Source organism: Lathyrus oleraceus, chromosome 3, assembly GCF_024323335.1.
Source record: "Lathyrus oleraceus cultivar Zhongwan6 chromosome 3, CAAS_Psat_ZW6_1.0, whole genome shotgun sequence".
NCBI lineage: Eukaryota > Viridiplantae > Streptophyta > Magnoliopsida > Fabales > Fabaceae > Lathyrus > Lathyrus oleraceus.
Window position 1 is genome coordinate 154,112,748 of NC_066581.1, and position 10,742 is coordinate 154,123,489.

Sequence of the window (10,742 nt, forward strand, 5' to 3'; positions counted from 1 at the left end):
GGGTAGATAAATGAATATGGGTGAGAGAGATGATGAATGCCCTTGTAGTAGGGTGTGGAGAGTAACTAGAGAAAGATGAATAACTTAGAATTATTTTATTAATTGAAATAATGTTTTAATTTTATTATTTAAATAAAATAAAAAGATAAAAAAAAAAGTAAATAGAAGTTGTAGAAATATTGAGGGCAAGGTGGGGATTAGAGAGAAAAGTAAGGGTAAAGTAGGAATAGTCTAATGAGGAGACTAGGTTTTTAGTGTAAAAAGAGAATTAGAAGGAGAGAGTTGAACAGTAGGTAGAATTTTTTGAAGAAAAGAGAAAAAGGAGGCTATGGCAAGAGAAAAAATAAGAGAAGGTATATGGAGAACATCCATTGATAGAGCTTGGAAGAATTTTGCTGGAAAAGTCTAAGGTAAGAGGAGAATAACTTTGATAGAAATGGCTTATGCATGAGGGGTACAGTAGAGGAGTCCTTAACCTCCCAATAGGATTAACTATTTTATTGAGAATTCTGAATTTGATGATCATATTTGATTTTATGCAAATAAGTGTTGAATTTCATGTGTCAATGTATTAATGAAATTTTATTTCGCTATGTTCATGTATTTTCCACCATTGATGATGTTTGGAGGTTTTAGGGATTTGTGAAAATATAGGAATCCCTGATTATGCTTGTTAAATTGTTAATTTTATGTTAATTGGTGAATATGTGAAGAGATTATAGTAGTAAGTTGGTTTACTATGTTAGAAATTTGAAATAAGCTATTTGGATGTTAGAGAGCGTTTGTGAGGGGTTGGGAATTAAATGATTCTGATGCCCGAATTTAAAACTATAATTTTTTGAAAAAACTATAATGACAATCGATTGCACCATATGACAATTGATTGCATTAGTTGAAATTTTAAAAAGAAATAGCAGTGCAATCGATTGCACCAGATGACAATCGATTGTCATGCCTAGAAAAGTGATTTTTCACGAAGTCAGTAGTGAAATATGTTTTATTGATAACCGATTGCACCAGATGACAATCGATTGTCATAGTCAAAATAGTGAAAAGTTATGCTTTTGTTTTATTGTGTTGTCCGACGATTTTGGCCGTATCTTTTGATCTGTAGGTCCAAATAACACGTCGTTTGAAGCGATAGAAAGTTAATGCGTAGAGCTACCTCATAGTAGTGCTTGGTGAAGTGTTTGATTTGTATTATTTAACCTACTGTAGGGATGTTTTGATGATATGTATGATTGGTTAGCGAATCATTATGTTTATACGATGATATATTGTGGTTTTGGTAAAGTAACATGAATGGATGCTATGATGAATTTGGTTATGAGTTGTGAGTATGAATTGGTAAATTATACATGTTAAGCAACTCAGTTATATCGCTATGTTGAATATCATGTTAAGTTGTTGTAGTAATCCAAAAGAGGGGATTACGCGAGGTTGTCAATGCATGTATGTTAGGATCATAAGAGGGGTCTTAACGCATTGAAATTTTGTTAACATGTTCATGAATTTATGTTGAGTTGTGTCAAGAGGTAGGTTTCTAGTTTAGAGGGGGGACTAGTGGCTTGTCCCAAGCTCGGAGAGGGGACTTGGAGCTTAGAGAGGGGACCTGGTTCCTGAGTGAACCATTATTCAGTTGGTACCACATGCATAGAGTTACATCGAGTTGCATGGAGTTACATTTTGCATATGAGATGCATAATGAGATAACTTCATATGATATTGATGTGGTGTGTAATGTGGCATGTGATTGGTATGTGAATGAGTTGTGACTGATGATTTGGTGTCAGAATGTAATTTATATACTGTGATTTGAGATTGTGTGGATTATGCTATGTGTTGGTATCCTATCTTGTAGTATATTCCTGTTATTATTGAATGTGACTTATCACCCCTTATGTTTGAATGTTGCCTTTACATGGACATCATGCAGATACTCAAGAGTGGAGTCACTGCTATGAGTGGAAGCTTGTTCCTGGAGTTATTTCTTTTAATTTCTTTGTTTTAGCTTTGGTTATGCTCTGATATGTAACACTGGGGAGCAATTTCTTTGTTTAATGTTGAGATTTCTGAGAGAAAATGTATTCTCTCGTATTTTATGTTTTGGTGTGATAAGCATTTGGAGAAGACTTACGAGTCGATGCTTTTTAATTATGATATGAGATTTAAATTGGTGTGTTTTAATTGAGTATTTCTGCTGCGCTAATACCCTAAATAAATGTGTGTTTCGAGATGTGCAACATCTTATACGTGAATGTTATAAAAAATCTCTAATTTAATTATAATTATGTATTGGGAAAATATGGTGTTACAATAGCCACCTTCGATCATCACTTTATCCATATAAGATCTATAATTTGAATGCTACATATTACTAATATGATCATCCTTAACTATTATCATGATTATCGCCAACTAACATTATGACCACCATCAATCACTAGTTCATTCATTTCAGATCATTGATTTAACGAATCATAACCATCATCAACCACCACTCAGAACACCGTCAAACACCGTTTCAACCATCGTCGATCACTGCTCTATCAATCTTTAATTACCAATCTATCTTTAGTCCATTAGTGGCCACACCACCCACTAGTAACTACCATCCTAACTACGACTGGTCACCACCAACTATTACTCTGACCACTGGTAATGATCATCCTAACTACCACTAATCGCCAATTTGCCCAGTAATCGTTGTCCACCACTAACTACTATTATTATAAGAGTCATTGGTGACTAATATCTACATCTACCCTCGTAACCACTAACTATCACTCTCTGACCACCACGATCACCACTCTAAGAAGCATCTACCGACAACCATAACTTTTAACTATTATTTTTAATATTACTATTAAATAAATAGATTTTTCATTTTAATATTTTAATTATTTTACAATGTATGTTTTGTTTGGACTAAGATTTATTATTTATTTATTTTGTTTGAAATTAATTTTAATTTTAAAAATTTTCATAATTCAAAATTAATATTGATATTGATTTTTAAAATTAATAAAATTGAAAACAAAAACTTATTTTAAATTTTAATTATTTTAAAATACTACTCCGAACTTAAATCAAAATATTTCATTTTTTTTTTCAATAAACAAGACATATTGATTGAGAGTACAAATAATACTCTTATCCGATTAAAAAAAAGTCTATTTAATGCAATCCAAAGAAAATTTACACCACTTATAAAAACTATTGTGATGTTTACCTTTTCAATAGTGCTTTTATACCAAAACATTTTTTTTCATTTGAACCAAGTTCTTATTCCGAAAATAAAGTTTTAAAATAAAATTAGTTTCATGTCTTTATTATGAAGGCAACACTGTTAGACTATTTATGTTACATTTCACACACACACATATATATATATATATATATATATATATATATGTTACATCACATATTACCCTCTTGATTTGCCACAAGTCATTTTCACTTTCTTTTTTCATACACTGTTGATCTTTATACACACAAAATAACATCTATGATGTTGAAGCTTATGTATATGTTAAAAAAGTATTTGAAATCGAAAAGCATCCTCACATTCTTCGATTTAATGATATGTTTCTTTAAAAGATAAAATTGTGAAAATTTTCCACACATAAAATAGAGGTATTTAGGGCTGTTTTAAATTAATTTTTTAATGTTGTCGTACCTGTCTTAAATTTACGATTTAAATAAATGTTCTACTTTATTATAAAATATTTTATAAAATTATCTTTGAATTATGTGCAATAGTCCATATTACTCACTCTCAAAAGACGATGGTAGATTTAAAATAGAAAGTAGTTATTAATCTTTCTACCTTTCTCTTCATCAAGTGTGGCAATCACCACATGCATCCACCGTATATTCGTTTATTCATCCTTGCATGCTAACTATATATGTGAATCAAGGTAACAAACTTTCACATCCAATCAAGAACACAAGATTCTTTGCCAAAAACAAAGGAAAAGCTACAAAACTCAAAGAAGTCGAAAAAACATAGATAGTGACTTAGAGAGTAAAGCATCAAAAGTGAAAGCAAAGTTCAATTTCAAATATTGAATTTTATTACATGAACTTAAATCCCTTACGACTCCAGCATAATGTTGGAACCGCAGAAGTTTCAAGTTTGTGTTACATATATGAATCAACAAAACGAAATACATTAAAACGCCTTTAAAAAAAAATGAAAAAGCCGCATCATCCTTAACAAACCACATTAAAAAACTTGGGTCTTAGGATTGGGCTGTGTTTCTGTGTGCTATCATGTATGTATTGTTTTTTTTTACAAGATATTGTTATCTTTTTGTTTGTATACAAGAAAGAATTCCTGAGACTAAAAAGAAGCAAGATTGTGTGTTTAGAACTGTGAAATGCAGCGTCTATGACAAGCAGTATTGCGTTGTTTCTTCTGTTTAGTCTCATGTTTCCAAACATTTCCAATATCTTGTGCAATTTTAACAGCATCATATGAAGCACCAGAAAGCCCTCTCTTTGTGAACCCTACAGCATATAGTCCTGAATTTCCTTTCCATCCATGTGGAAATGGCATCTTCGGGTATCCGTTTTTCGAGAAAAATTCACCTTCCTGTACATACCAGAACTAAATTAGTCCTTCGATCACACAATTTTTTTTAGTTATAATCATTGAGAGAAGAATATGTCTGAATTGACGGTGAGTACTATGTTTTCATAATATTTCATCGTTAGTTCAAACATGTTCTTCTGTTCTTTTGTAAAATCTTAGTCGTTGGATTAATCTAACATTTTTTAGATAGATTAATCCAGTAACTAAGATTTAACTATTTAATATAAGTCAACTATGATAGTGTCATTTTTAACGGATCTAGAACAAGTTTTCACCTGAAGCCAAGAAGGGACATTGCTCCTATAACCGGTAGCAAGAACAACTGCATCAACATCAATTTTTTCGCCATTAACAAGCTCGACTTCGCCGTTTTTGTTAAACTTCTTGATTCCAGGGACAACTTTTATATTACCGGATCTAATTTTCTCCAAGGTTCCAATATTCAGAACAGGTGTTTTTCCTTCTGTGTTCTTCAGCTGCAAAGGACCCATTGAAGGTCTTTTGATGCCAAACTTTTCCATGTCACCCAAAATGAACCATGTCAAAATTAGAAGAAGCTTGTCAACAATCCATAGTGGTAGCCACTTTAACATCATAACTGCTAATTCGAATGTTGATATTCCAAATATTTCTCGGGGTAACACATGAACCTGTGAATCGAAAAACAGAACAAACCTGTTAGATTTAAGAAATTCACTGTAAACACAGACACAGACACCTGACACACTGAACAAGAACTTACCGAGCTTCGAACAACCATAGAAGGTAAAGCATGGTGGTTGCTAAGATCAAGTGAGAGTTCCATTCCTGAATTTCCACAACCAACAACAAGAACTTTCTTTCCTTTGAAATTTTCGCCTGACTTGTAATCACAAGCATGAACAACTTCACCTTTGAATTCAGAAAGTCCTTCAATTTCAGGAGTAACACACTCAGCATTTTCGCCGGTAGCAACAACAAGCCACCTGCAAATATACTCAACTTCATTGGTTTTCACCCTCCATAATCCACTGGTTTCATCATACTTAGCAGATTGAACACACTGGTTGAATTGCGGGTTGATTTCGAATTTGTTAGCATAGGTTTCAAGGTAGTTTATGAACTGTTTCTTTGAAGGGTATTCAGGGAAATCATCAGGGAATGGAAGGTTAGGGAGTTGACAGAATTGTTTTGGGAGATGAAGTTTCAATCTGTCATACGTTCTTCTTTGCCAAAGTGATGCTATGCAATCAGCTCTTTCGAGAACAAGGAAGGGTACTCCTTGTTCTCTAAGACATGCCGCCGTTGCTAGGCCAGATGGACCTGCACCAATGATCACAGGTCCATTGACCCAAATGCAACGGCGAGAGATAAAATCTTCGTGATCAGCTAGACGAAACAAATTCTCCATTTTGTTGATTTGGGTTTGTTCAAGAAATGAAAAAAGATTGTTTCTTTGATGAGATGAGTAGGTTTTTGAAGTGTTAGGAGATGAAACTTGAAAGAGAGAAAGTGTTTGGTTTTCTTCTTCTTTTGGTTTGTGATTGAGAATGTGAGTGATGATTGAATGAAGAAAGAGGAGAAGTTTGAAGGGCTTAAATAGAGGAAAATTGCATGTGATGAGGTGGGGGGAGTTATTTCTCTTTCATTAATTATTAAATGTATAGTTTATGTATGGTTTAATAAACTTCTTATCAATGATTTTTTATTTATTTATTGTTAGAAATGAGTTAAGTGTCAAATTGACTTTGAAGTTTGATTAGTACATTGTCAAATCATAATCCTTAATATTGATTTTGAATATTATATGTTTTTTGTATGTGAATATTTTATATGATTATGTTCTATGCTAATATTATATTAGATTCTAGTTGTTAAAATAATGTGGGAGGGATTATTAGCATATAATTTTATGTGGAATTATTGTTTACTAGGAAAGTAGTCTTTAATCATCACATTCACAATGGTTCCTTTAATTCTCTCTTTTCATTAAAAATATTGTCACAAAAATTGAAAGATACCAGAGTTATCGTCTAATAGTTTTTAACTTTGGTTCTATTTTGTTTTCTCAAAAGAATAGTAAGCACAAAGTTGAGTATTTTTTATTCATTTTCTATGTTGTAAAAAAAATACAAATGTGATATCAGCGTGAATAGAATGCCATTTTTTCTGTTGCAATAAATATGTTTTTTTTTTTTTGATATTTTATGTTTTTTCTATCCATATATGCATTACTTTTTCAGAACATGACTATGTAAGAATAGTTGCTCTAATTAGTAATATTATAAACATGAAACATGAATAAAATGTTAAATTTTATTGTGATAGAGTTTAATATTCCCATGAATTTCGTGGAGTTATGTAGACTTGAAAAATATTCAACTTTTTTTGTATTTCCTATTTTTCAGTCACTTATTTTTTGATTGGTTTCCACAAAATTGTTTTTTTTGTTGTCATTTTTCTAAAAATTGTAAATAATTTTTTAATTAAGAAAAATATTGATCTAGAGTGGATTTAAAGATAAAGTCCGAAGTTGTTGAGAAGTGGCAAAGAAAAGTGGCAACTTTGTCGAAGAGGTATAATTAAAAAGACTTAAATGTTTAAATGGATGAAAAGTTTAAGAGAGTCTAGAAGTTTAACTTAATGGTAAATACATCTTTTATCAAAAATATGTGATCTATTATAAAGGTTACTCGAATATGACTCTTACTTTCAAAATGTTTATACAGTTATGATAATATATGTGTGATGTATATTGCAGAGTATCGTAAAATTCATATGATAGGGTTGTAATTTAGTCATTATTGTTGTATTTTGGATCAAACTCTAGTCTTGACAAGGGAAGTTTCATGGTTTGACCGATATGTGTATGTTGTAGTCGAAGTCAGTTCAAGCATGTAGTAGTCGAAGATGTGCATGTTGTAGTTGAAGTCGGTTCGAACATGCAAATGACTTATGTTAGTTACGCACTTTGTTATGTAATAGTTATGTATGTCATATATGAGTGTTACCATCATAAATGACATACATATACTAGGAGTTTATATATAGATTGTACACTGGTGTGTTATAGTATTGGTTAAGTTGTTATTCACTTGTAATGCGTAAACCCTAATTTTGGAGAAAGTGGATAGTAAAAACTAGTATAACCAGCTTTGTCTTCTTCTCTCTCTTTGTAACTAAATCGTTTTCTTATGATTGTTCAAGAAAACTTCTCTTTCTCACAGAAAATTGCTTCGTTCCTAGTGCGACAATTATTACAACAAAATGGTGCGGTGAACGTGGATCAAGATGTCGTCAACGAAGTTTGAGATTGAGAAATTCACCGAAGTTAATGATTTAGAAATATGATGCTTGAAGATGCGAGCTCTTCTTGTTCAACAGGTTTTGCTAGAAGCGTTGAAGGGAGTTGAAACCATGGATGATGCCCTAACGGAGAAGGAGAAGATGACAATGGTGGAGAAAGCCCACAATGCAATCATCTTTAGCGTTGGTGATAAGGTTCTCTAGCAAGTCTTGAAGGAGAAAACCTCTACAAGTGTGTGGTTGAAACTTGAAGATATGTTCATAACCAAATCTTTGATAAATCATCTCTACTTAAAGCAAGCTTTGTATTTATTCAAGACGAGTGAAGAGAAAGTCTTGACGAAGCAGTTGGATATGTTCAATAAGCTAATTAATGATATGGAGAATATCGATGATGAAGATCAAGTGTTGTTGTTGTTGTGTGCTTTACTCAGATCTCATGCTCACTTCAAAGAAACTCTTGTATGGAAGAGAGTCCATAACCTTTGAAGAAGTTCAATCAGCCTTGTACTCGAAGGACTTGAATGAAATAAAGGAGCATAAACCATCTTCTGTTGGTTAAGGATTATCCGTAAAAGGAAAATTCTCAAAGAAAGATGGCAGGTTGAGAAGAAGAGGGGTAAAGGTCAGCAGAAGTCTTATAGTGGTGATGCTCCTGCAATTAGTTATTACCACTGTAAGAAGGAGAGTCCCACAAGAAAGGTGTGCCCTGAACGTTTGAATAATCATGGAGGTAAGGATAATGGAAACACAAGCTTTGTGCAAGATAATTATGAATCATCTGATGTCCTTGTGGTTTCAAGTAACAACTCTAACCAGGAATATCTTATGGACTCGGGTTTTACTTGGCACATGACTCCAAACAAAGACGTGTTTGAGAAATTATGTGATTAAGATGGTGGATCAGTGATCCTGGGAAGCAATAGAGCCTGCAAGATTGCATGAATTGAATTTGTCATATTCAAGCTCCATGATGAATCAATAGGCTATTGATTGATGTCAAGTATGTACCTAATCTTAAGAGAAATTTATTTCTCTTGGTGAATTCAACAAGAATGGATATGTTTTCAATGGATATCATGGTATCCTAAGATTCATGAAGGGGTTGAAGGAAGTCTTTAGAGGCACAAGGAAGCAAGGCTTGTATACCCTTGAGACTGAGCTTGTAAGTGGTTAAGCTAGTATTGCATACAAAAACTATTTTGAAGAAAGATTTATGGCACATGAGATTGGGCCATGTCAGTGAAATGGACATGGTCGAACTGAGGATATAAAATCTAGTAGGTGGTGACAAGGTCGAAAAGCTGGAGTTCTGTGAACCTTGTGTGTTTGGTAAAGCTTGTAGAGTGAAGTTAAACAAAGGCAAACAAAGAACACATGGATCCCTTGATTACATTCATGCTGATCTTTGGGGGTCTGCAAGGTATTATCTATCTATAGTTGATGATTATTCCAGAAAGTTATGGATATTCACTCAGAAAACTAGGATAAAACTTTAAAGAATTTCAAAAGTTGGAAGACTCTGGTCGAAAATCAGACTAGTGGGAAGGTTAAGAGGTTGAGGATCGATAATGGCCTTGAGTTCTACAATGAAGCTTTTGGCAAGTATTATGATATGTCAGATATTTCAAGGCACAAGACGGTAGCAGGTGATCCTCAGCAAAATGGTTGGGCTTAAAGATTCAATCGAACTATCCTGGAAAAGGTTAGGTGCATGTTGGTTAATGTATGATTGAAGAAGGTGTTTTGGGATGAGGCTGCAGTGAATACAACATACCTGATAAATAGGTGTCCCTTGACTGCCTTGGGGATGAAGACACCTGAAGAAGTCTGGTCGAGACGTCCACCCAATCTTGACAGACTTAGAGTATTTGGTTGTGTAGCCTAAGCTCATATTAGGCAAGACAAAGTCGAATGTAGAGCTCTAAGATGCATGATTCTTGGATACCATAAAGGAGTCAAAGCTTATAGGTTGTGGTTCCTAGATCCATATCATAGGAGGTGTATCATAAGTCGAGATGTATTTTTCAATGAAGTTGAGAGGGGTTTCAATAAAATTGATGACGTTTGTCAAAGTATGAAGAGGTGACTGATAATGACTACCTGCTGGCAGGAGACATGTCGAGAAGAGTCATCAAGCAACCTCAGAGACTTAGTTATGCATATCTCATAACTTTTGCCTTAATATCTGCAAGTGAGGTTCTTGATGAAGAACCTAGAGACTACAAGGAAGCTATGAAGAGTCGAAATAAGACTGAATGGATGAAACTCATGGATGATTAGATGAAATATATTCATGATAATGAAAACTTGGGAGTTGATCGAGAAACTTGTAGGGCCAGGTTAGTCAGTTGTAAATGGATTTTCAAGGTTAAGGAAGGAATCGAAGGAGTGATGTCGAAGCGATTTAAGGCAAGGTTGGTTGCTAGGGGGTTCACTAAAAAAGAAGGAGTCAACTTTAATGATGTTTTCTCACCTATTTTAAAGCACAAACCCATTAGAATGTTGTTAGCCATGGTGGCAAACTTCAACATAGAACTTGAATTGATGGATGTGAAGATAACCTTCCTGTATGGTGATCTAAAAGAAACAATCCTGATGAGGCAACCTGAAAGGTATGCAGAAAGAGGAAAGGAAGATTATGTGTGTAAATTAAATATGTCATTATATGGCATGAAACAATCTCCTCGATAATGGAATAGGAGATTCGACAAGTTCATAGCACACATAGGTTTCACTAGGAGCCAGTTCGACCACTATGTTTACTTCATATTTGACCTGGAAATTCACTTATTCTTTTGTTGCTTTATGTGGATGACATCCTCATAGAAAGCAACAGTGTCAAGGATGTAGTGAAGTT

General features: G+C 33.5%; 1 protein-coding gene and 1 long non-coding RNA gene across 2 annotated transcripts; one reads left to right on the forward strand and one right to left on the reverse strand.

Annotated features, from left to right (window-relative positions):
* The first annotated feature begins 302 nt into the window (after positions 1-302).
* LOC127129010 (uncharacterized) lies at positions 303-2,187 on the forward strand. The gene is made up of 2 exons (XR_007806117.1): positions 303-410; positions 1,937-2,187. It is a non-coding gene; the product is annotated as an uncharacterized LOC127129010 (long non-coding RNA).
* A 1,866-nt stretch (positions 2,188-4,053) lies between these two features.
* On the reverse strand, positions 4,054-6,153 carry LOC127125934 (probable indole-3-pyruvate monooxygenase YUCCA8). Its single transcript, XM_051054795.1, has 3 exons — positions 5,340-6,153; positions 4,873-5,247; positions 4,054-4,597 (listed from the first exon to the last, which is right to left on the reverse strand). The coding sequence occupies exons 1-3, from the start codon at positions 5,985-5,987 to the stop codon at positions 4,370-4,372; spliced, it is 1,251 nt and encodes a 416-aa protein (XP_050910752.1). The 5' UTR covers positions 5,988-6,153; the 3' UTR covers positions 4,054-4,369.
* Between the last annotated feature and the right edge of the window lie 4,589 nt (positions 6,154-10,742).